We start from the raw sequence: 27005 nt of genomic DNA, 5'->3' as shown, positions 1-27005 counted from the left end.
GCGGGGCGGAAGGAGTTAGCAGTCGGACACGGTAAGTTTAAACCGTAAATGGCCACTCGGGTCGGGAGGTGAGAGGAGGCCGCGCCGGGCCGGGCCGGGCCGGGCCTGCACCGCACTGCACCGCACTGCACCGCACCGCGGGAATGTGGCTGCCGCTCCATGGCGTTAAATGATTCTAGTTTGATGCCTTACAGCGCCTGTCGCCGCCCCCCTCCCCCACCCACTACCCACCCACTGCCCACCACGTGACTGCCACCTACCCACTGCCCACCACGTGACTGCCACCCACCCACTGCCCACCACGTGACTGTCACCCACCCACTGCCCACCACGTGACTGCCACCCACCCACCCACTGCCCACCACCCACCCACTGCCCACCATGTGACTGCCACCCACCCACTGCCCACCATGTGACTGCCACCCACCCACTGCCCACCACGTGACTGCCACCCACCCACTGCCCACCATGTGACTGCCACCCACTACCCACCACTGCCCACCATGTGACTGCCACCCACCCACTGCCCACCACGTGACTGCCACCCACCCACCCACTGCCCACCACGTGACTGCCACCCACCCACTGCCCACCATGTGACTGTCACCCACCCACTGCCCACCACGTGACTGTCACCCACCCACTGCCCACCACGTGACTGCCACCCACCCACTGCCCACCATGTGACTGCCACCCACTACCCACCCACTGCCCACCATGTGACTGCCACCCACCCACTGCCCACCACGTGACTGCCACCCACCCACCCACTGCCCACCACGTGACTGCCACCCACCCACTGCCCACCATGTGACTGCCACCCACCCACCGCCCACCACGTGACTGTCACCCACCCACTGCCCACCATGTGACTGCCACCCACCCACTGCCCACCACGTGACTGCCACCCACCCACCCACTGCCCACCACGTGACTGCCACCCACCCACCCACTGCCCACCACGTGACTGCCACCCCACCCACCCACTGCCCACCACGTGACTGCCACCCACCCACTGCCCACCACGTGACTGCCACCCACCACCCACTGCCCACCACGTGACTGCCACCCACCCACCCACTGCCCACCATGTGACTACCACCCACCCACTGCCCACCATGTGACTGCCACCCACCCCACTGCCCACCATGTGACTGCCACCCACCCACTGCCCACCATGTGACTGCCACCCACCCACTGCCCACCATGTGACTGCCACCCACCCATTGCCCACCATGTGACTGCCACCCACCCACTGCCCACCATGTGACTATCACCTCCCACATACTGCCCCCCATGTGAATGAACCCCCTCCCCCCTGGTACAATGTGATGGTCTCCTTCCCCTCCAGGTGCCATGTAACTGGCCCCTGCCCCACCAGTGCTATATGACTGTCAAGGCTTTTGTGGGGCAGGAGCTGATAAAATTGCCCCTTTTTCCTGCTGCCCATTCCTCACTACCACTGGTGTCATGTAACTATATCCTACACAAGCAGATCATGTGTTGATCTGGATCTGGTCTAAACTCCCATTTTCCTTGGATCGTTTTTTTTTTACAATTTTTGATTTCTGTCCCATTAAAATAAATTTGCTTTAATGTTACTAAGTTTTCTTGTCACCTTTCTTCTGGTCGTCTGCTGGGTAAAGGGCATACTGACTGGAAGTTTGCAGGTCGTGTGCTGACTTAAGCAGCAGCCGTTAGGGCATTATAATCAGTTTCAGAGACCTTGTAGTAGAAGATGCAAGTATAAATGGTGTCCAGTGGGACAGAATTGAACTTGGCTAAAATTCATGTTACCCGGGGTCAAATTGCTACTAACTACTCCAGTGGAAGAAAATAGTTGTTGGGAGAAGAAGGAGTCGATAGCCTTCAGGAGAGGGAGTGAGTGAAGAAAAAAACATGGGGGGGAAAATAATTATTTCCTTGTAACAAATTGAAAAGAATTTCTTACCTGCTCCTGTCACATGATGCTGCAGATTTGTGTATCATAATGCCTTTGCCTATTATCATGTCAGTCATATGATGTCAGTGCCATTGTCATTTGTCACTGTCCTTCCTCTTTCCTCCACCCTCCCCCAACTGTGTGCATATGTGTATAAGGGACAATGACCTGTACGGAGGACAGTGAAGACATAGGTCTGCTGTTTTGTTGAAGTGCAGGTTTGTGTCTGAGGGGAAGAAGGCCCTGGTAGAGGAAAGAAGAGATATGGGGGCATAGGTCATTTAAGTATTAAGGTGGAAAGATTTTCATGATTGATTACAATGTGGAGGTGGGTGAACGTGGCACAATATGAATATCTGGTTGTGTCCCTCTGTTCAAACAGAATTGTATTAATGATGTATTGTACTGCACTTTAACATTTGTTGAGTAAAATAAAAATTAGTCTCCAGTGGTATTCTATCAACATTTTTGCATTTCAATTGAATGCTTGCGGAAATTTATCTTAGCTGTGAGGTATCCTACTGTTAATTCCAACTCATGGCTTTGGTGAGCTATTTGATACTCTCTCAACGTGAGGAATACATTGTCTATTCCAAGCTCTTTCTAGGGAGTGTCTACTTCTATCTGTTACCTGTTTGAGAGAATCGATGTAGGAATCCAGCAAATTGAATGATTTTGACTTTAATTACTAGCAGGGAGACGATCCAAATAAAATAATTTTTTAAAAATCATCGTGAATGTAGATTTGATTACCTTGCAGCAATAATTTTAGCTGCATCTGTAATAATGTCATACCCTTGTCTATCACTGTTAACTGGGTAATTGGATTGGATCTTTTGTTAATACGGTTGGTCAGTTTACACACAGAGTCGTTGAATGAGCTGTGCAGAACTCCAATGAAAATGTGTTGCAATTTTATAGAGTAAAACATTTCACGTGAAAGGAGGTATTATTGACTCTGGGAATTTGGGTACAGTTGGCAGCGTTCTCTAAAAGTTCCCAGTCACTAAAACAGCAGATTATCCTACAATATAACAATCTCTGATGCAGGGCATCATTTCTAATTTGTTTTGCTAATTTTCTCCTTATCCTGAATGTGCTGATTCTGGTAGCGTAATGTTCCGTAAGCACAGGCCACTAATACCTCAGTAGCTATTTATCCATTGCGAGTGTTCGGCCCTGGTATTCAAAACCAAATTGACTTGGGCTACAATGTCGCAGCTTCGCTTTCACTGCTGCACCTCCAACTTGAAATATAAAAGCAGTATGTTCATCTCTATGCACAATACACAACTGATACATGTTACAGAAGGGAATAAAGGAAAATACATTCCAGAAACTGCTATCTGGATGGTGGGGTTAATGTCAAGGTTAACGTCCAGTTAGTTGTCCATTGATTCATGTGATAAGGCGCTATAAGGTGCTATAAGCAAATGCAAGGATTATTATTGTAAATGTTGATCCATTTGGCTGAATTAGATAGTTTTCTTGTTTTTTTTGCTGCTAGCAAAACCATATATCGGGCCTGCATATTTAATGTATTTTTTGTTCTCGTGTGGTACTTTGATACCTTGGATATATTGATGTATTGGTCTAAATAGAAGCAACGAGAAAGAAAGACCAGAGCAGTGTAATTGCAGGGGTAAGCAAATACTGTTCAATTACTGTCCTCTTAGAAATATCTTGAAGACATCTGTAGCAACTTATCTAAAACATTGAGTATCCTGTAGCATTTAATTGATCTGTTTGTAAAGGAATGCAGATAATTCAGAACATGATGCAGATTCAAATGAAATTGATGGAAGCGTGTTCTTGGAGTGAACTCAGTAGTGTTAATTATTCAGAATCCCTAGCCCATTCAGTACAGAAGTCTGTACAGCTAGTTTAAACCTCGTCTGCACTATGATTCAGCATATTATTGCTGCTTAGTCACTTTCACAGAATCTTAACAGAATCCTTTCAGTACAATTATAAATCTGCAGGAACAGTACTTAGTTTGCCTAGACCATAAGCAAAACATTTTCTCTCCACCTCAAAGAGGAGTAATTCACAGACTGATGTAAGAGAGGTGAGCAGGATCATAGGATTATACTTAGGAGTTAAGAAGCAAAAAACACAGCTCAATCAGATTCTGAAAGGGAAGTGGGCATTTTTTTCTGATATGACCCTTCAAATGCTTTTGAAAGTTTTCTGCAGATTTATATTTTCTAAATGCACATGACAGTGTTTTTCAGATTTTAATCCACTGCACGCCAATTACCTCCATTGGATCGTAATGCTACCCATCTTGAGCAAATCATATTAGAGACAATTCTTTTCAATCACAGAACTTCATTGAATTTAAAAGTGCAGGTACTTGTGTTTGCTTTTGAGGTGCTGTAGATATCCCGCAGTAATGAGGGTCATAATATAGTTCAATATACATTCAAAAGCAATTAGGATTGCATTATTGCTTTGTGCAATTTATGCACAATAGCAATGAAGGGTACAGTGTTCTTTGGCGAAGTAGAGTAACCAGGTATGACAAATTGTATAACAAATACAATTTTTTTGCACCTTTAAGCAATTTTTTGGTGAGGGGAGGAGATTATTTATATTCATTTCCTATTGTATCTTGTCAGTCGGCTCTTAATCCTTTGTGAGATTCTGATTTAATTTATAGTTTAGTATTTGGGACGAAGTTATTGAGAGAATCCTATTCTACATTGAACACAACACTGAAATAAATGTTTACTTTATTATTTTCTTGTACTTATACTTGTTCAAGTAGGGGCATTGGCTCACAGGACACGTCTACACTCTCGTGTGTCTGAGCCAGACTAGTTGTTGAATCAACAATATGGCCTCAGAGACAATTCAACCCAGGAGAGACTCTGATTCTTTACCCAATTCATTTATAGAAATTGTACACATTGTATCAGCCTCAAGAGGATGAAAAACTGAACCCATCAGGGTTCAAACCTAGAATCATTTGCTCAACTGCTGAATTACCCAAGAACTTAATTTTATTAATCTCTTTGGATAAAATACTGTAGTAGCAATATTTCAAAACTGGTGTTAGAATTCACTGGTATTCTGTGTAGAAATTCATGCCTCAGTTGGTTCATTAATGTAATTCCTTATTCCCTCAGCAATTTGTTTTTAAAGTGTGACTTCAGTTTGCCCTTTATTCCAAACTCAATTCATGCTGATTCTACCAATTGAGGATGGTGGGGACTGGCGATGTTATTAGGGTGCATTACCTTAGCCATAATTGAGCAGTGAGACAATTGTACTGGGATCAGTACAGTCTGCGAATCATCATGGAAAAATAATGAGGGGAGATGAGGAGATGATGAACATTATGAGCAGCTAGCCTCTCAAGTACCAACCGTAGAGTATCTGAATAACAAATGTAGATTTAATACATGAAGCCAGTTTAAAAAATTTTTTTAAAAAAGTGATGTGTTTTTAAACCATACTGTATGGTTACACTGATGTTATAACCCAACCCTTACAATGTTTTAATGTTTTAAAACTCATTGTGCAGATTAATCCTCAAATCGTTTTGAATCCTGCTTAAAAAGAGGAGGGGTGGAGGTCAGTTGACAAGGACATTGGAAAATGTACAGTGTCTTGTAGGCAGTAATATTGGCAGCATTCTGCAGATTTGACACTGGTTAGGTATTTCAGCCATTCCAAGACTGGGGTGAATGCATACTAAGTGCATTTCTCAGATTGTTCAAATGTTTAACACAAATCGCTATTATGAACAGAACTCAAGATGAATGCAGACTATTATTCATAGAACGGCTGTCTTCAAGTTCAATTTATTTTTGAGTGGGTGTCTAAATATGCAGGCACATGGCAAGCTTAGCCCATGTAGGGAGTTTGGCCAGTGTCCTCAATATTTGTACATTTTGGAGGTGGCGTGACTTGGGAATTCTCTGCAGGAAACGAACAATTCTTCCAATATCTTCACCCTGTTGCTTTTCAGCTGAGGCATGCTGAATGAAACGGGTTGACTTTAGACCTCGTCCCATAGTTTACATCTTAAGGATGAATTGCATTCCAGAAAGTTATATAGCAAGTTGCCTGTCTTTTTTAATTAAAAAGTGAGCTCTGTTCAAATGTTGATTTAACAATCCTCTTAATGAATTGTGAGAGGAACCTTGTTCTGTAACACTACTCAAGTGCATTTTTGTCATGATTCCACCCATTCTATTATTTTTTAAGTGAGTCATGTCAGCCCATGAGTGGGATTCTGATGAAATTATTCCATCACTGTATCACCGCCTTGTTCTAACTAATGGGGGGAGGGGGATTCTCATGTGTCTTCTCATTGAAAACAGGATCCTACACAAACAGGATTTCATTTTCTCCCCCGAAAGTTCATGTCCTCCAAATCTCCAGGGCAACAACTCGATAATGGAATACTGGGTACTTGGTAGTGAAGTGGAGATCGTAATCTAATCGAGCAGCTTAGATGGTTTATATAAGAAAGAGTGGATATCTGGGAGTACGACATACTGAAAGCAATGGTTGAGAAAGGGAGAGAATAATTATCTTTAGAATGAATGTACACATCCCTCCATGGCCTCATCCTCACCCAACTTCTGTGAACTCCTGCAATCGTATTCTCCCTGCTGCTCCCTCAGTTCTGCTAAAGCCAGCCTGCTTCATGTCTCTCACCTGATTCTCCCCAGCATCGGTGGGGCGAGCTTTCAATCTTTCCATCCATGCTCTCTATCCCCTTTCTTCCAACCTTTAAAGCCCAGTTTAAGGCTTGTTTGTTTTGATAATGCTTTCGGTCACCTTCCACCTCCCCCACCGTCCTCAACTGTGAGGCGCTTTGACACGTCCTGATATGAAAGGCACTATATAAATGTGGAACTGTATTTCAGCAAAAAACAATGCTTGAAGAGGGAAATCTAGCAGAAATAGTCTTTTCACCAGCTTTTCACCAAAAGTAACAATTCTAAGCTGTGCTGTGTAATTCCAAAATTCCAATGTACGTTCTGTGATTTAAAATAGATTTGACATTTCTGCAGACCATAATAACATTGCTGGTCATAACAATAACTAACCTGCTCAATTTTTTACCACTTCTCATTCTGTCTGTTCCAGACTTACTGTATAAATCATGCGTCCAAGACAAAGAGGATTGAATTTGGGACTTATTCTCCTAGCAACTGAGATATTCCGCGTGGGAATTGAAAATGTTCCACCTGTTACCTTGCTAACATTGGGGCTGAATATCTTCTTATTCTTATCCCCAATGAAGCCATTACTGGGGACCTGCATCAGCTTGCACAATACGTGGTATAAACAGGATTGGAGCCGTCTTTTTTATTCACCATTTCACCATGCAGATGACTGGCATCTATATTTCAACATGGTTTCCATGCTGTGGAAGGGGTTGAAGCTGGAGAGGAAGCTTGGCAGCAACTGGTTTGCTTATATGCTGTTGGTTTTCTCAGTAGTGACTGGGCTAACTTACTTATTGCTGGAGACCGTCCTGGTGGAACTGACAAAAGACAGTTCCTACACATTGCAGTGTTCAGTGGGTTTCTCAGGTACCAACATTACTTTCTTATTTTGGAGTGAATATTTGTGCTTATCAAAGTAAATGATGACACCATACACGGAACACTGTCCCACCTTGTTCAGGCATGCGTGCCTAGGCAAATTATGTGCTTTCTTGGAGAATAAGCTGACGTTCCAATGCAGTGCTGAGGGAGCACCGAATTGTTGGAGGTGCCGTCTGGATGAGATGTCAAACTGATACACTCTGCCTGCTGAAGATCTCATGGCACTATTCAAAAAGTAAAGGGAGTTTCTCCCAGTACCTGGCCAATAAATCCCAGAAATGTTTTTAAGCAATGGCAGAGAAACTGACTAATGACTTGGCCTCTGGGACTAGGACGTGCAATGTAGACAACTACATTAACTATTTGCCCTGTGATGTTTAAAGTACTGTACATTTGCATAACGATGGAAGAAAACATTGACCATCTTTAAATCAATACTGTTTTATTTCTTGCTTCAGGTGTTTTGTTTGCTCTGAAAGTAGTGAACAACTATTACGATCCTTGGGACATCAGCTACATCATGGGTGTTCCTATAGCGAGCCAGTATGCCTGTTGGATTGAGCTAGTACTGATCCATTTGATTTCTCCAGGGTAAGTATCAGTCTGTAGCACAGTGAATTTCTGTTTGTGAGATATTGCTTGTGCGGATTATCAACCCAACGAATTGGAGGTCTACGTTTGCTAACAGAATAGCATCGCTAAAGTAATTCATTGTGTGAAGGGTTTTGACAAGTTTTGAAGTGCTAAGAAGCTGCATCAAATGTAAGGATTATTTATTATTTATCAGGAGACTGATTTTAAATACTGATTTTAAGCACCCTAAATTAAGAAAAAATCTTTGTTACTTCAAGACTACATTCAGTACTCGTAGTGCAAGTTAACTTAAAGGTTCAACGTGTCAAGGCAGCGGTAACACAAGTTGTATTAAAGTACCACCAACAATTTGATTACCTAACTAACTTTCCATGTACAACGTCTTGTGACAAAATCTACTTTAAAAAAAATTATATCGCACTAGAAACTACTTTCTCTGGTTCTATATCTAAAAATGTGCCACTTCAGTTCAGTTTGTAAGACCAAATAAAAAGCATTTGGCTTTACTCTGTATTTATAGGAGGGATTTATGAATATTGTATTTAAAGAGATATAGTTGAATTTTCATACCCGTGACTTTACACAACATTTCCTCCTAAAAGCATGACTTATATTTGCCATGACTGCTGTGAATATTGATTAAAAAAAATATGCAGTGACAAATCTGCAGGCCTGTTAATAGTAGATGTGTCAGTTCCAGACAAGCATGAATATTGTCTCTTTTCAGGATTCACTTTAAAGGAGAAAGAAACCAGTTTGGTTGTTCTTGTAACTGGTATTTCAGGTTTTATCTTTTTTTATTGTGTTTTTTGTAACCTTGCGTTAGAAATACCCATGGGGATATATCCAAGGGGCAGAAACATTCAATAATGCTGCCATAATAAGGAATTGGGATTGTCAGAATAATGACAGTACAGGCGGTGTTCAACCAGAGTCAATTGCTGAAAAACTTTTTTTTAACCTCTTTGTCTTTATCAGGACTTCTTTTGTTGGTCATCTAGCAGGCATTATTGTTGGGATCATGTATACCAAAGGACCCTTGAGGTACTTGATGAAACTTGTTGGAGGTAGGTTTCAACATCAGAATTTAGTTTTCACTTTCCAAATTGTAATTTGACTCTCCAGCTAATTAATCAATGTGCAGTCGCAGTAATCTTAGATCATCCAGCACCGTGCCTGTGATCCATCGAAAAATGGCATTACAGTATGCGGTTGGGAAGAAATTTCCACAGAATTTTTGGCCTGTCATTTGTAAAGGTGAAAGGGATTGATTATTTTACAATTAACAATTTTTTTTAATAATCAGGTTTCTGTGATTGACTAATAGTCATATTTTCCTTTCCTAAATATCAAATTATGTACTATGGTAGAATCCAGGTATAACTGATGTTGTTATAATGCAGGTTCACTTGATTGGGGTGTGTTCTCTGACATTTATGTAGCTAAAAAAATATAAAGTCCGCTCCACCAGCGCTTAAAACTCTGGCCAGTGTACGGGAAGCCAAAATGGCCAGGTTATTGGGGTGCTGCCGATATCACTTCCTGCATGACAATTTTGCTCCACTGTAACACTGGTTGGGATTTTATGGAGCCTGAACTATCACGTCATAACGAACTCTATTATGACTCCTTCCACCCACCTTGCAATTAGTTGCTTGAGTTTCCAGTAAGAACAGATTGGTTCCTGGACTGCCAACTAGAACTTTTTGCTGACCTTGAGACATGGGGCATGTTTCCTCTGATTTTATTTCAACCACGAGGAAGGTTGGAATTTCACAAGCAAAACATAATTGCAGGATGATTCTTTGGCTAGTTATTAGCATATCGTATCATATTGTATCATATTGTATTCTGAGGATATGACTTGCACAACATATCCAGTAACCTTGATTGAACATTAATTCATCTTCATTATTTGACAGGTATATTTTCAACACACGATTATGCTAGAAGTCAAGTCTACTACAGGGGCCAAGGTTAGTTTGCGACTCAATACCATACTTGATTTCCTAACTAGGAAGTGGGGTGGAATACGCAAATTAACATCTCTTAGTTGCTCGTCTCCATTGGCTGAGATCGCAAACTCATTATTTGAACCATCGCCCTTAAAATTCATGTGCTACTATACCCGTCGCATTGAAAACTGGCCATTGTGAACACATGCCGTTGAAAAGCAGACGCCCATTGGCGTACTGCAAATCAGAAATTACATTATTTTTCCCATCATTTTGTCTGATGGAATATTATTTGTTTTTTGCATTTTTCTGTAATCAGCATAATACAATATATTTAGTAAAGGTGTAGAAAGTAGACACAGTGCAGAAATTATACAGTTTCTCTGTGAGGAGTAAATAGTAGGAAGGCATTTTATAGGGGGAGGTGAAAGAGAATAAGAAAGCTGTGAGGGTACCTCAGATAATGAGCAAAGTATCGCCTCACTGATCGTTGCACAGAACTAGATTAGCCTATCATGGGGTTTCAGTCAGTCCAAGTCAGAAATTGTGTCAAACGAAATGTAATATAAAGTGAATCGCACACTGAGAATTATAACTTCCTGTCAATCAGTGCAATTCCCTAGATGACCGACTGTAGTCATAGGTCATTCATTATCTTATTGTATTAGAACTTTGTAGAATCTCTAGGGAATGGAGAGCAATGAGAAGCTACTAAAGTGCAAACACTATGAATAATGTAAAAAAAATCTACAAAAGGCTTTGATAGACTAAAATTTTTAGTGAAGGCAAGCCAATCGAATCACAAATCAAAGGTTTAAAAATTTTATGTGGTTTTTATTCCATATGAATTGAAGTTCCACAATCTTCATTTATAAATTAGAAATCATACTTGCATTTGATATACTGCAATACCTGACCACAGTGAATAGTTTCTGAGAGTTTCACACAATGAGTTACTTTGAAATGTACCGATTGTCGTTAATTAGGCAAAAGTTGCAGCTAATCCACATCCCTACAAATGGCAATGAGTTAAGTAGCTCACTTGAGGAATAATAATTCCTACATTTGATACAGTGCTTTTCGAGTCGGGAGGACATCTCTAAGAACTTACAGGATATACTGTGAAGAGTCACTGTATTTTGGGGGCCAACGCAGCAACCAAATTGCACCCAGCAATGTCCAACAAACAGCCATGAAACAACCAATGTTATTTGGGGGAATCATTGTTCAGGACTCAATATAGGAGAAACGTCCTTCTCTTTCGAATAGATGCCGGTAAATAAAAGTCCAACTTCCTGCTCTAGATAATACTCAACAAAAATTCTGTTTCTGTGAACTGCAGGGTATGCTGGTTACAGGACTGCTGATAACTATGGTCCATACGAAAATGACTACTCAAGAGGCCTGTCTGAAGAGGAACAGTTAAATGAAGCGATTTGGGACAGCCTTCGTGACAATGGTAAGCTCTTGTCACTATAGAGACTCCTCTGGGTCCACCTTATTTCCACTTTTAAATGCAATAATTCTAAGAACCTGGTGTAAGGCATTGCAGGAGACTTGTGTATCGAGGTTCAGCATAAGGGGCATCATTTTACCCTCCTGCCTTAAGGTAGGCTGTTATCATTTTTAAGAGAGGGCAGATACGCATGTTTTTTAAAGCTTGGCACAAACATTTTTCATCAAATGATTGCATAGTTCTGAATAAAAATGTACAATAAATTCAGTAAATTGCATCGACCAGTTAGTTCAACTGTTGGGAGATTGGTTGTCGGAAATCTAATGAGCAGTTTTTCTTCTGCCCGCCCAACCCAAGCCAGATGAAGAAAATGTTCTATTCTCTTTGTAGCTGATTTTTTTTAAAAAAAGGATCCTCTTTAAAGCTGGAAATATTTTTAGCGTTTACTCTCTGTAATCATCAGAGACACACAGTTAACCTGCAGACGTTTGCAGTCTCCTGGGTTCTGCTTCTGCAATATTTTAACACACACAAGTGGTTCACAGGTCAGTGCAGCATTAGTTCACCAAGACTGAAGTAAGCAACGAGTTGATGGGGATCAAATGAACAATGGCAAATGTGGAATTCTGAAATAAAATCACAAAATGCTGGGAAAGACAGCAAGGTCAATCAACACCTGAGAGAGAAATATAGGTTAATGTTTCAGGTGCGACCCTTCAGAAGCATTCTGAAGATTGCTGAAGAAATTGATTTAATGTGTCATATACAATGCAAGTGCTGTGTTCTCTTTAGCCTACTAGTCTAGTGAGTCTTGCATCCCAGCTGTGTCCTCCTTTGGCTTATGAATAAGATCACCTTCTTTCCTGGCAATTCCAGTCCTTTCTTCATTTAGGTATACAGCAACCAGGGCTCCGTCAATGGTTCACCAATGATGCCCTAAATTATTTATGTTGGTAGCATTGACAGTGGAGGTCACAAAAGGCCAAAAAGTGAATTTGTCCAAAATTTGAACAAAATTGTTGACTGCTGCAAACTTTGCTACAGGTTTGACACTCCTTTTATTAAAAGAAATCCTGTTCACCTTACACTGCATACAGTTTGTAATGGGCTGAACCAGATGCTGGTCAGTACTAACCCAGGCTGTGACCTGATTTTAAATGTAATTTGTGTAAATATAGTTTGGGAATAGGATTGGAAGACAGAGAGTGCAGCTGACCTTGGGCTTCACGTAATAGCCTCCTCTGGAAATATAGGTGGGATGAAGTCCATAATAGGGTAGGTTGTGCATGTCTGCGGAAGGAGTGGGGTGTATCACCTTTTCTCATTTTTAGTAATATGTTGGAGGTGACTACGAGTGGGGACAGTCTCCATCTTGAAAGAGCGAATGGACAGCTTGGATTTCATTACTTAAATCCAAAGGTGCATATGCGATTGATTCCTTGAGGGCATCGTGGAAGCAAATATGAGAAAGAGCTCGATAGAGTTTTAGCAAGGAACAAACTGAAGAATACAAAATAGTATTCTTTAACTTGGTGACCAGACAGATAATAATAATCCTTGAAATTGAAAAGATAGAGCCTTATCATATTGTCGAGATGTCTCAATACACCTCACAAAATATATTGTAAAGTGAATTTACTGTGTATTTGTGGGTGAAACGTGGCAGCCAATTGCGCACCGCAGTGTCCCACACACTGTCGTGGATTCAGTAACCAATTTTTTAAAACAATTTTGGATGGATTATTACCCCCGGAAAGCGATCCACCATTCGACTAACACCTGGGTTCCGAATTACTGCCGGATAAACAGAGGCATGTGGAGTAAGGAAACTTGCCTAAGGTTTTGCTTCACCCAGGAATCCAACCCGGGTCCTCTCACATAAGAGGCAAGGATTATTTATTGTTAAGTGCTCTAACCTAGGTTGCGGGACTCCAGTGGACTGCAGATGGACTGCAGAAGTCTTTTCCTATCTTGTGTTTTATCTCCATGTCTATCAAGCAACAAAGTCAAATGATGGCCGACCTCTGGAAGTTACAGGTAGCGCTCCGAATACTATCCGTAAAATCCCAGGATAGTGCTGTGTTCTGAGAAAGTAATTTCCATCACAGTTTGTGAATTTATTTCAAACCCTCTGTCTTAATACCTTGTATTATGTGTTTTTCCACAAGTATTATGAAGGAAGTAATACTGATCCAATTCCAGTCTCATTGTTTCCCTCCTCGGCCACATTAGTGATGGATCATCTGGAAACTTTATACTAAAACCTTATTTGATTGCAACCACTTCAAGGTGGTATACAATACATGTAGATGAATACCGAGTTACCAGCACTTCCTTTGATGTGCGGGGCCTGTGCACCTGCTGGGTGAGGCATTCTTTGATCATGTGTTGGGGTTAGCCTTTCACATCAGCCTTTTTGAGAACCACTTGGCAGCTGGACTATTAAAATGTACATTTATCTGATAGTTCAATGGAAAAAAATGCCCAGCAGCAGTGATTCAGCTTTCAACAGCATCGTAAAAGCAATGCCACATAGCCCAGATGTCAAGTAAATTTTATCCTAACAATTTCCTTTTGGAGATGATGTAATGACATTGGACCAAGAAATCCTCAAAGCTGTGTTCTATTTACAAATAAATCAAATTAACAAATTGAGCCCTATTTTGGAATCCATACCTGCTGAATCTTACATTAAACCAAGAGCTATCTAAAATCAGCACTTGAACTCCAGGATGGGACTCCAGTGCAGAACTGGAGGTAGCACTTTGTTGACTGCAGCAGGAAATAGTAATGATTGAGAAGCAAAAACACAGATTTATTTAGGGACTAATGGCTTTTCCTTTTCCTTCCTGTCTCGGTGAGTAAGACGAGAGCTAAAAATGTTAAATTGTTGGATAGAAAAATAGGCAAAGATCTGAATTATGTGGTGGAAGTTGTATGTATTAAGTCAAAGCCCGTGAACTAGTGGGGAACTTTGCTGTTGTTATGATGTATAATGAAGGCGGAATATGTTTGCATGAGAACATAAACAGCATGGAACAAGAAAAGGGTAATTAGCTCATCAAGTCTGCTCCTTCTACACTCTGCCTGCAAAATGCCATCTTCCCCAAGCATTTCATTATTTGAGGGAGTGTTCTTACAGTTTTAGAATGCCCAACCCCTCCAAATATATCCTGCACCTTGATCAGCACACACAACAACTTGGATTTATGTAGCACCCTTCACGCAGTGTAACATCTCGCAGCTATTAAAACTATTAAAAAAAAACTAAATTCGTTTTTTTTAAAAAACACAAGTCTGTGCAGGTTTGTGTTGATAATAAAATGAAGCTGGGAGAAATCTGGTTGGAGGCAATAAAGAGAGAACCTGGGTGGAGTTGAGAAAGAGTGGGGGAGGTTAATGACAATACTGCCAAACTATACTTCCCAGAGTTTCCATGTTTCTCGCATGCAAGTTCTGTGCAGCCGATGTCTGCAAATATTGGATGGGGTGTGGGGGAGGGGATTTTCTTCAGTGCTTTTAAATACAAGATTAAAAATGTAATAGAGTTGAGTGAGGTCAACCAGTAATACTAGGTAACAGACAGGAAAGCTTATACTGTAATATGAATGTGATAGCCAACAGGCAAAAAAAAAGACTTAAAGGCTTATTAGCTGTCTTTTGTTCCCAAAACCTCTTGAGCTAATTTGAGAAGTCACCCTTAATGGAAGAATCCGACTTATTCTCTGTTGGTCGGTATATTGACCAGCAATCATGGAATCATCCCGGTGCCCCATGTTCTGTTGTTTCAGTACCATTTGTGTTAAATTCCATTCTTGTGTTGAATCTTTTGCTGATCTTGTTCTCTAGTAGTTGGACATCACATGCTTACACTTGCAGACTGCCTGCCTCTCTGTTCTTATTAAAATGCATGTGTGTAGAATGTAGTTTTTTGCCTTCTAGGTAGCACAGATTTTTTTTCTGTTAATCTCTTTGTTCCATTTCCTCACTAATCAACTCTACCAATGACAAGGTTCAAATCCTTTTCTTTTTACGGCGACCAACTATTCATAACACAAAATGTTTGTGTTGTGACGAACGTACGTTTGGCCCGAGAGTATTTCAAAGTTAGTAAGTTAGTTAGTTAGTAATCGTCGCAGAATGTGCCCACTTATCACTTTTTATTTATTTTTCATTTTTACAATCTAGTGCATTTCAGCAGGTTTGAGTTCTCAATTCATTCAGGATTACTGAGAATTCCATTGGTCTTTCACCCTACTGCACATTTTTGTGATGAACAAACAAGCCACAGAAACTGCTAGCAGTCGGCAGTTAATCCCTGCTTTAGTTGCTAATCCAGCTCAACAATGCAGTGGTCACTGGCATACACTGCTTTGGCTTCGCCCTGTAGTGTTGTTTAATGCATCTCTTGGACAATAACTGAATCTGCTTATTGTGCTGAAGGCTTTGCTGACTGCATTGTCCCGGATTCCATTTGGATCTCCTTAACGTTCATCTACAGTGCCACCTGCTGGCAAAATGGAGGCTTGTTCAGATACCATTGATGATGAGAAAAAAATGAACACGTTTTTAGTAGTAGCATCTTATCACGCCAAAACGCAAACTGTGTTACCAATCAATGACTTACTAATCTGCACTAGCAAAGTACCATAAACTGCAATCTGTACATTGAATAATTTTTTGGTGAAATTTGGTTGAGGGAGAAATATTAGGCAGGAACCTACTCTTCTTCCATATAGCACCCTGGGATCTTTAAAACGCACCTTAACCACTGGCATACACTGCTTTGGCTTCGCTCTGTAGTGTTGTTTAATGCATCTTAAGAAAGTATCTGATGTGTGAATATTTAGTGTGTGTGTGTTACATCACCATTGTTTGTCTTTGTTTCGAGCTTATTTTGTGACTAAAGAAAGCCTAAGGATTCAATCATAACATCCACACTGGTTATCCAGACATTTGGTAGCCTCTAAGTCCATTTTCTTGTGGTGTTAATTCTGCATATCAACAATGATTATTCCAAGTTATGTACAAATAATGCATCCTCTAAAATGCCCTCATCAGCACTTGCAGCAATATGGATTAAATACATTGTGAAGTTCAATCTACACTGTCCCATCAAACATCCCAAATTAGCTACATCACAAGTTAAATGCAGAGTAAAGATTCCACCAAGGATGTCTGGATTAGATCAGACACATGTTAGATACAGAGTAAAGATCTCCCTAGACTGTCCCATCAAGCAATCTCAGGGTAGGACAGATGTAAAGTTCTATATAGGTATATATCCTCCACAGCACAAGAGTGGTGCCGTAGTTTTCCACACAACTGCTATCCTGAGGTGCGATTGCTAAATTTTGAGCAGTTTTGTGCTGTGGTTTCTGCCCATAGTGGGTTGAGACTTCCCAAATGCATTCACTTGGGACGACTGTCAACTCTCAGCGTTTTTCAATTGTTCAACCTGACAATCGGTTGGATTTTAACTCCGATCTCTGAGGTGAAAAAGGCTTGTTCTAACTGACAACAATTCTATGTGAAGACATGATTTAAAGCTGGCCTGATTTATTTTGAGTGTGGAAGTCTTGTGATTACACAGATGTGTCTTTTGGATATGTAGAGGAAAGTTTCTCGGTGTGTAGATATGATAAATTGGGTTGCAATCATATCACTGTATATCTTGAAGTACTGTGGTTCAAGATGTTCACCTCACAGATACTTGCTGAGTTTGGTCTTGTTGTACCTCTTGTGGCCTTGGGAAGTCTGTCTTCCATCAAAACAGCATGTCCCACCCAACAAGTCTGCTCTGTAGTCAACAGTGTCTGATCAACAGGAATTTGAAGTCGGTTACTTTTGAATTACCTGGTGATGGATTTTAAATGGCATTGGTTCAACTTTTTGATGGGCTATGTTGCTTTATCTAACCTTCAATCCCATACAGAAGATATGAGATGCCAACAGTAAGTTGGTTTTAAATTTGGTTTGTGGCCATCTACCTTGCTGATTTTAACCTGCAGCAGGAATAACATCATGCTTTAAACTTATTGACTTGTGGAACAGATTGCTTCCTGGAATAGTGTGAGCTGGTGTGATTAAAGGTTCAAAAGATATCAATTCCTCAGTAAAATATCCAAAAATGTGGATTGTGCAGTAGTAAAATGATGGTAAACTGGTCAGATGTAAAGGTCTTGAATCTGAAGCAGATTGGCAGTAAGATGGTGATGATATCATCCACTAATGTGAAATACGACTTGAACTCCAACAATATTGAAATTATTCCCCTACAAGCTGCAAGGCAATATACATTACCTGTATATATTTTACATTTTACATGCAAGCTTTGACAAAGTGTGTCCTTACTGTAATATTTGAAAACTGAATTTTGTTCTTCTATAGTGCTGTAGAAAGTGTCCTTATTTGAGTGTGACCTAGGTTTGGTAACAGTAATCGTTTTGTCTGTGTTGAAAAGAATATACTCCCATTAATTAAGATGCTAGAAAACATCTGGATCTAATCACTGTGTGCACACACAAACATAGGGCCTCCACTGGAGACTGCACTGCATGCTCTTCAGTCCCTTGCAATGCCTCAGGAATTCCATATCCATTCAGATGAAATCCAGATTACATTAACCTAGAAATGTTAACTCTTCCATTACACAATGATCAGTTATGATATTCGCTAAACCAAGCAATATGTTGGCATTGTAGAGGTGTTATCGAATAAACTGGGGATGGTATGCTGTGAGTATAAATATTTGTATATGTCCTAGTGCCCTGTGTGGTGTGTTAATTAGTTTCCCTATAACTGTTGTGGGAGGCCATGTGTAGACCAGATGCTTTGCCTGCTTTTCCCCCTCAACTAAAAGTTGCTTATGTTCCCTGGTGCTTGAATACATAAAATTGCATAGAATGGTACAGTACAGAAACAGATCATTACAGCAACTAGTAGGTTTGTTCTCCACATTAGCCTTCCCTTTCTTAATCCCCTTTCCCATACATTCTCATCACTTCTCCCTCGTGTATGCTTTCTGCTTCAATCACAGCTTCCGGTAAGTGAGCTTCACATTGTCACCACCATCTGTGTAAAGAAGTTCCCCCTAAACTCCCTTTTAGATCTGCTCATGACTATCATATTTTGACCCCTTCTTTTGAACAGCCTACTAATGTCCAGATTAACAGTGTGACATTATGATAATCCTGGGACCAGCTTCCTGATAGAGGAGACCTCAAGGCAGAGGATAGTCTTTGACTCAGAGAGTGATGGCATTCTTTGGAAAGTTTTTTTTGTGTGAGCATCATCACTGGCATTAATGTCCTACTTTCGGTTAATTTCTCTTGAAACATGTTGGTTTTCTGCGAAAGAGTCTTGACGACATTATTATCGACTTTGCTTAAGGTGTGACGACTGGGAGTGAGGGTGTGGAAAGATGTTGGAAAGCGCGGGTAAAGATGAAGATCTTGAGGCAGACCTTAAAGGAGGCGAGGGTAGGGACTCTGGGATGGAGTTGAGGGAAGGGACTCTGGGATGGCGTTCCAGAGAGTGGGGGCAGATATGCTGAAATCCTGACCGCTGAAGGTAGGGTCTGTGAAGCAGTCATGCCTGCTGAGTGAAGAGATGGCTGGGTTGGTAGGATTTGAGGAGGTTTCAGAGGTAGGGTATGTCCCATGGAGGGATTTAAAGGTTAGGATGAGGATCTTAAACTCAATCTACTGGAGGACGGGGAGCCAGTGGAGCTGGGCAAGGATGGGATAATGCTCACAGAGCCTAGTGCGGGAAAAGTTTTTTGCTGCAGAGTTCTGGATGGTCTGCAGCTTGTGATGGGAAGAGGGTTAGGGTTAGGCGAGCAGAGAGTTGGCATAATTTAGCCTGGACCCGATGGATGCTTGGATAGGGTATTGGCATCAACTTAAATGTGATAACTCCACATGCTATAAAAGCTGAGATCACAGTATCATTGCATCAGTCTGAGCTGCACAATATTATTTTAGTAGCTAGCTTTCAGTTCCCTATTGCTGGCTTACTTCGCCACGGTTGTACAAAAAGTTTGTAAACCTGAGTACAGGTTTTAGCAGCCTACATTTATTTTGATGCTCCAGACTCTTATTATTTACCTATGTAATTACACAAACTGGTCCAATGATGGGGTTGAGGGAGAGAGGGGGAAGGGACCATTTAATCCAATTTTGCATTTGATGGCAGAAACCCTCCTCGCTTCCCCTTGGGGCTGTGAGTACTGTACAAACATCTGCTGATTTAAGCTGTAAAATTGAAAAGTGGTTTCTGCATTGGCACGGCTCAAACTATCTGCACAAATTGTTGGGAAGGAGGAAATGATGGTTGTCTGTAGATTTTGTGGTTAGAGGGAGGGGGGGGATTACATTCTGTGTAAGGTCGTCCTGACCCAAACTGAATGTAATCTGTAATTGTGGGTGTGCAATTATAAATGAGGGGTTTGCAGACAAGTTGATTTGTATAGACGAATAAAAGTGAGAGAGACCCATGTTAAAGAGAGGTAGACACCCTAAAGAAGCAATTAAGAACAGCCAGAGTGCAGTGTGGTTGTATGCGTGGTTCATTACTTTTCTTATGACTCAGGAGATTACTTTAACATTTGATGAATGAAACGCAGGATAGTCTTGCCTTGCACATGGGACGTTCTTCACTTGGAATAGAAAACATTATATTCGTGTGGTCAATAATTTCATGTGGACCTGCATATTGTATAATTTTTTGCCTTTTGGTTTCGTGCCTTGGCTCAAGGGCACATCAAGAGTTTGGCTGCAATCAAACTTCAGATCTTTAGTACAATCCACTTTGGTTGAAAGTGTTGGTATAAAGCAGACCTGCCTCATTGATTAATTTTGCATAGCATTGATTCAAGCTCTCATTTTATAATAGAGTAATTCCAGGAACCAACCCTTGTAAATCCTGTATACTGAGCCCCAATCTCTGTGTACACTGGGCAGCTTCACAAATCCACTCTTATTATTCCAATGTAACAAACCCAGACTGCAGCAACACAACCCATGTGTAACTGACTTTCTAAATTGTCCTTTAGATTTTTTTGAGGGAGGGAGATCCGATTGTATTCCTTTCTGAACCTTTAGCAGACATTTAATCTATGTTTTTCCAAAATGCTTTAGATGTTGTGGAGCAGTGAGTTAGACTGGTTGCTGTAATCGTGCCTGTAGGCTCATTGAACTGTTGTGTCTCATCTGGCAATCAGTAACTTATCCTTGGATTGGATATACAATCATATCTACTGGACTTAATCCTACAGAAAGTACTTATAACCACATGCACCCTAATTTTGTTTTGCTCTGCCTCCAGTCTCAGCTTGCATGTTTTGGCCTGAGCTGCTTTCCCCCAAAATGCCTCCATCCCTGTCCTCTACCCTGCACCATTCCCACTCAGTCCTACCTTCTCTCCATCCTCCTCGTCTCCTATTCCCACTTGACCGACCCACAGACTCCCTCTGCTCCAGCCTGGGAATCCTCCGTGATATCACCGTAGTACTCGCTGTTGGCTGTCCAGCAGCAGAATCGAGACCCTCCTCTTCAACCGCGCCTTCGGGCACCCTCCCTGCCCTCCACCCCCACTGATCCCAAATCCCTGACTGTCCAGCATCTTGAGATATCCTCCCAACGTGAAAATGTAATTTGTTGTTGTTTTGGGAGAGATTTCTTCACTGTTGAACAATGAAAATAATTGGGGCCAAATAACTTAGTTTTCCAATAGCTGGGAATATTTTGTTGTAGAACTATGATTAAAAATGCAAGTACTCTATATTAAATTTTCAACCAATTTTGTCAACTTAATGGGCAAAAAAACAAATGTTAATATAATTCCAACAAGTTGAAAACCCACAAGTTTCAGTTGGGTGGTGCATCCATCAGTGGCGATCGCAAGATAACAATAATTTGAACTCCTGATTTTTCCCCGTCCTATTGTTGGTTATGACCTTGAGCACATTATTGGGCCTGCTTTGTTTGCCAAAATCAAAATAAGATCAGCTGACCTGCGTCTTCAGCACTCACATCATTTGCGTCAATGGGAAAACAAGCACCCAAATGTGCTTGTTTTCCACTGACGCAAGCGATGAACTATTATTGTATGGCAGGTTTTATAACTGTGGGAATATTTTTGCCGTGTAATTTCTTTATATCTTTATCCTCGATTTTTAGTTGTTATTCACCTCCCTCAAGATCTAAATTTGGGAGAGCATCTCACACTGCAGATTGGGAATGGTTCATTGAAATGATTGGATTCCATAAACTCAATAAGTTTTACTCTTTCTGATAATAGAGAAACTCAAAATTTCTTCTCATATATCTCTGATATAGGCTGACCTATTATAATTGGTCATTTGAGTCCATAAGCTCAAACCCCATGTTGTAACAGGGAGTGCTATAAAATGGTTGCTTCTGGTGTTAATTCTTAAGATGGCAAGTGGTCTTGTGTTTCCAGCATTTGCAAAGATACCACTTGATACCTTGCTTATGCGCTAAGTGCAGGAAGCCAAGCTCCAAGCTTATACACATGGATGAATACTTTAGTTCTGCAGTAAATCTTACAGCAAAATATCTGAGCTTGCAGCATGAATCATCCTCTCCTAAACCAAGAAGCTCATTTTCATTTTGTAATATGATTGCAGGAGGTTCCCACAATGACAGAAGGCATTACAATGTTCGGACGCCAAGGCATTTGAGTGAAGAGGAAATGAGGCAGCAACGACTGAACCGATTTGCCAGATGATTTTGTTTCTCGCCCCTTGTGGATGACTTGTGTCTTTTGTTGGGTGCCATATTATTGCCATTTGCACTCTTGCACTTTTCTTTATAAAACCTGTTTGCTTCTCTTTAGCATTGGGGACACTATTGTCCATTTTATTTGAATATGCATTCTTGGTTGAAGAACTACACAAAATGTGTAAATATATTTAGTTAAGCACTCCATGGACTGTTCAGAGCAGTGAATTATTGACTTAAATTGTTAAGTTTACATCTCTCTTTTAGCCTGTAAGTCTCAGTGAGGATGTCAGTGTCAGAGAATGAAGCTTTCCTCTAAAGTACAACTCCTGCTGTCTTGGATGACGGTCATTGATAATATCTAGAGGGTTCCAGAGGCTGGAAGATTTTACCTTTCCAAATATGGAGCAGCATATTCCAGTAGAGGAGAGCAGAAGGGATTACAGGAATAAAGGAAAAATTTATATTTTCTTACGATCATGATTATGTTGGGCATACACAGATCTATGTGGGAGATAACACTGCCACAATATGTGGGGGTTCTCTAGCCGATACATGTTTCTATCTTTAAAGGCTTATTTTTGTTTTTGATATATTTTATTAATTGGATAACATAGTGTGAGGTGAGGTAGCAATAGGGCGGGAGAAGAGGAGGGCAGGGCAGTGTAACAGCAGCACACACTTTAGCAAGTAAATGTATAAATAAAAAAAGTTTAAACCGATTCACATGCTGTTAGGTAACTCTAATGTAACAAACCTGACTGTGGCCCACTTCTCCCCATTCAAATAGAGGTTGATAATTAGTGGCTTCTAATATTCTGAGCTGGATTAGGGAAGTATATTCTTTGCTATTAATGGGGCAGAGGACAGTGACTTTTTCATGAGTTATCTGCCAGAGCTTGAACTTGTCGCTGAAAAAAGAGATGAGGAACAGCTTTCTCCTAAAGATTTAGAAAACAATGCAGGAGCAAGATACAGTACACAGGCCATGGTTTCTCTTTACTAGCGTAATGTACAATGAGAAACTCATCCAAATTATTGAACAGATGATATTCATGTCCTTTGTACCATGGATATTCTTAATGAAACCCAATATTGTTGTAAAGCATTCGATTGGAAGATGGAAAACAAGATCACAAGACCAATATCAAATAGGATCTGTATTTGTACATGAATGTAGGCATCTTACAATCTATAATTCACTCTGTCATGTTCGAAAGTCATCTTTGGAAAATCAAACATTTCAAAATGGTTTTCAAATATAACCTTATTCTGTGATGATATAAGCTGCGTATTCTACCTCAGTAACACTTGAATCTTGGCTCCAAATTGAATTTTCTTTTAACTACAGCTTCCTAGCCCAACTGAAAAAAAAATAGATCAGAGTTATAACCAAACCAACACAGACTGATCAATATGATGTCACAAGGCAAACCTTTCATGTGGAAGAGAAACATTCTCATGAGCCTTAACCGTCTTAAATAATGTGTGCCTTTCTAGCTTTCTGATATTACATTTGTATTCAATAAATTCAGTGTGCAGTCAGTAATACCAGTAAATGTGGGTCAGGGAACAAGATAGCAGTTAAAATGAAACACTGAGCTGTGGAGCTGGAGTGTAACAGTCAGGGTTTACTCCTTTAACCACATCTAAAGGACAAAATTACAGAGATGTGCCAAGTTTCCTGATTTAGAAAATCCTTTCTTTTCAAATTGAGATAATTTGGTCGCTGAGCTTCAAAGACAGTTTGTAATGTAACTAGTATTTTGTAAGCACTTTGCTTTTGTATTTTTGGAGGGAGGAATACAAATAAAAAATATTACTGCAACTGGAGCCATGTTGTCTGAACCACCTTGTAAATCTCTTCAAAGAGGTACTTTAAAAATTCCAACGTTTACTAGCCTTCTTGCTAACGCACCGCTTAGATGTGTGATGCACACAATCCAGTCCATGCAGTGTATAGTGTACCCATAGTGCGGTTACTCCATAGTGTAATCATTAAGGTTTAAGCTGCAAATATGCTGTTTTGTGTGTCTTGTATCCCACAGCTTGGAATTACAGGTATTTTGCAATTACTGTACATGCGTAATCCATTGATTGCTCCATGTATAAAATGGCACACATCTTTAACTACCTGCAAGACCTGCTTAATTTGTTGGGCAGGGGTACAGGGGAAACTTAAACCCAGTTTAATCAGCACTGGTAGATAAGCTATACCTATACATGACTTACTGGCTGCAGTCACAAAGCACAGCACCTGCATTGAATTAGATTAGATGATTGCACAGTATTGATTAAATCAGATTTTATATGATGGTTTATGGCATACTACATACTAGTTTTGGCTAGTAATACTTCTAGAGATAAATGCAAGTCCAATGTATAAATCAGACATGTCAGATATCGCTTCCCAATTTTGCAGTTAATGTTCTTGGGCATCCTAGTGTATGAATATACAAATTGTGGAGAAAATAATGATGTGTGAGACCCTCATGGATACACAGACCAGATTTTACGATTTATGCAATTCGTCAAGAGTGTCCAAACCTTAAGTGTCCAAACCATTCATAGTTCCACGCATGTATGTTGTCTACACAGATACATTTCTGTAGTCTCTGGAAAATGCTTTGAGATATTGACTATTATATTTGAGGGACTCAGCTGATTATTCAACATATTCAGTAACGTATGGTTCTTATCCTCAGAGTTGCCTTCTCTTTAGTGCATCATAACTTTTGCCAGTTTCATGGGTTCTGTATTTGATGGCACTATTTCTTACAACAGTGAAGAAAAATACTGCCTGGAGCATTTCATGTGCAGTAATGTTCCATTCCATTTACAATTTATATTGTGGGATAGATGGTATAATGTAACACTTCATTTAATTGTTGCTGTTCTCCATTTCCCACATAGTGTTAGGCCTAGGTCTGTCAAACAGGACCAGGGATAGATCAAAACATCAACTGTTAGGGTGAAAATCAATTTAAGTTAAGCCAAACAGCTATCTTCTGTATTTTAGCACAAATATTGTTGTAGGCATGTATGATGGTTTCAGTAGCTTCCATTGTCTTCCACTGCTATTTCTAATAAATGTATGCTATTTCTGCTAAAATTTGAATCAACTATATGATTCAACAAATATAATCAGTGTCTCAAAGCACTTCACAGATACCACACAAATGTACCCGTGTAGACAGCATACATATGTGGAACTACGAATAGCTTGGTGACATATTCCTGATATATATTTCTACATCTGCCAGACACCCAGCTAACCCCCAAAAAGATTTGGAACACTCCCAGAGCAGATAGAGCTTGATTATGTGCAGAGTAAAGCTCCGTCTCCTGCCCCAACAATGTGCCTTTCCCCCCACCCCGCAACATTTTCCATTTGTAACACCAGTTATTCTGTGGCCTCTGAGGAAGGTTGCCAAATTGCCAAGCAACAAGCACTGTTTGTACTGTGAGCTCCCACCCACAAGGAACTTAGTTGAGGCTGTCCAAATTCTTTTTGCATAGAACTTCACAACAAACAGACAGACGAGACTTTTAGCCCATCAGTCTGAGTTGGATTCAAACACAAGTCCTGGAAGCTTAGCTCACAATTGCCACCCAGACTTTCGGCCTATTTTATGAAGTTTATCAATGGCTACCTTGAGTCTTGCCAACTTCATCAACTATGTACTGTGAACTATGAGCTGAAGGATGATGGCAGCACATAACAGCACTCAGTTAGTTAGACTGTGTGTCTGAATATACGGAGTGTTTATCTGAGGGAGGAGTTGGTGACTGAGTGAGAATACTCAAAGAACTAGCATTAGATTTACCTCATGACATAATTCTAAGTAAATGCAAAAGAAATATCTTTCCAATATAAAACTTTCCCCTGTGTTTTTTAGCCTTTAAATCATTGCTTAAATAAAAAAAAGACTGTTCCAAAATCCAGTTTTGCCTGTAATAACTGCATTTGTTGTGTCATTTTATTAAGTTCATAATAATGTTATAATAATGCTTGCCTTTATAGTTTATTCATAAGGCAAAATTTTAAGCATTTTGCAAAATTTTAATAAGTCTTTACTCAAAATAGTAAAGGGTTAACTATTAAATTGTGAGTGTAAGCATACTAAGGCCAAACAAAAGCATTGTGTATGGCGCCAAGTCATTTTGCCACCAGTATTGAGTAGGTTTCCCTTGGCACAGCACACCGTTTGGCCGTCTGCTGAATGAAAGCCTCTTAGATTGATGCCCATATTGTTGTCTTTCACAGAAGCCTGAATAGCCACATTTGTACAGTAAATTGCTTCTAGTAAATGAGGCGTACAAGTCTGTAAAAATCGTGCTTTATTCTGCCTTGACTCTTGACATCTCCAGAGAATTTTATGAACTGGGAGGCTTTTACAAGAACTCATTGGGCAGATCATTCATGACGATAAACACACTGAGAATGAGGATATTTTCAGTCGTGCTAACCAGATAATTCTGCATCTATCAAGGCCAGAGGCCCCACATTTCTCATGGCCTGGGCCTTGAGATGATTGTCTTAAAAGTTAACACCATGCAGTAGTGTGAAAATGCCTGCAGAGAAACTAGATCTGAATTCAAAAATTTTCAGAAATTCTGTGTGATGTTAGTTTTAAGCCCATGGTCTTCAGCTTAAGAGAAATGCCAGGTGCTACTGCTGCAATGCTATGTCGGTTATAAACACATTGGTTCCAATGTGGCCAGCAGCTTTTCTGCAGTGAA

The 27005-nt window shown here is 40.5% G+C and overlaps 1 protein-coding gene across 2 annotated transcripts; it reads left to right on the top strand.

The window, feature by feature from the left end:
- Positions 1 to 26213, top strand: rhbdd1 (rhomboid domain containing 1). Of its 2 annotated transcripts, XM_042339377.1 has the most exons (7): positions 1 to 31; positions 7049 to 7497; positions 7971 to 8103; positions 9085 to 9173; positions 10029 to 10082; positions 11404 to 11520; positions 22169 to 26213. In XM_042339377.1, the coding sequence occupies exons 2-7, from the start codon at positions 7065 to 7067 to the stop codon at positions 22267 to 22269; spliced, it is 927 nt and encodes a 308-aa protein (XP_042195311.1). In that variant the 5' UTR covers positions 1 to 31; positions 7049 to 7064; the 3' UTR covers positions 22270 to 26213. The 2 variants fall into 2 exon arrangements, with proteins under 2 accessions (XP_042195311.1, XP_007894454.1); XM_007896263.2 differs by lacking the exon at positions 1 to 31 and having other exon boundaries at positions 7003 to 7497.
- The last annotated feature ends 792 nt before the right edge of the window (positions 26214 to 27005 follow it).

The sequence above is a fragment of the Callorhinchus milii genome, unplaced genomic scaffold (genome assembly GCF_018977255.1).
Source record: "Callorhinchus milii isolate IMCB2004 unplaced genomic scaffold, IMCB_Cmil_1.0 Scaffold11, whole genome shotgun sequence".
NCBI classification, from domain to species: domain Eukaryota; kingdom Metazoa; phylum Chordata; class Chondrichthyes; order Chimaeriformes; family Callorhinchidae; genus Callorhinchus; species Callorhinchus milii.
The sequence above is the reverse complement of the archived record's forward strand: the minus strand, read 5'-3'. Positions and strand labels throughout refer to the sequence as shown.

What these genes read in the sequence shown, in the direction of transcription:
- rhbdd1 (XM_042339377.1), top strand. Translation starts at nt 7,065, where the DNA reads ATGCGTCCAAGACAAAGAGGATTGAATTTGGGACTTATTCTCCTAGCA. An exon ending in GTGTTCAGTGGGTTTCTCAG is followed by an intron (nt 7,498 to 7,970) that starts GTACCAACATTA and finishes TTCTTGCTTCAG; the next exon opens with GTGTTTTGTTTGCTCTGAAA. An exon ending in AGTCTACTACAGGGGCCAAG is followed by an intron (nt 10,083 to 11,403) that starts GTTAGTTTGCGA and finishes TGTGAACTGCAG; the next exon opens with GGTATGCTGGTTACAGGACT.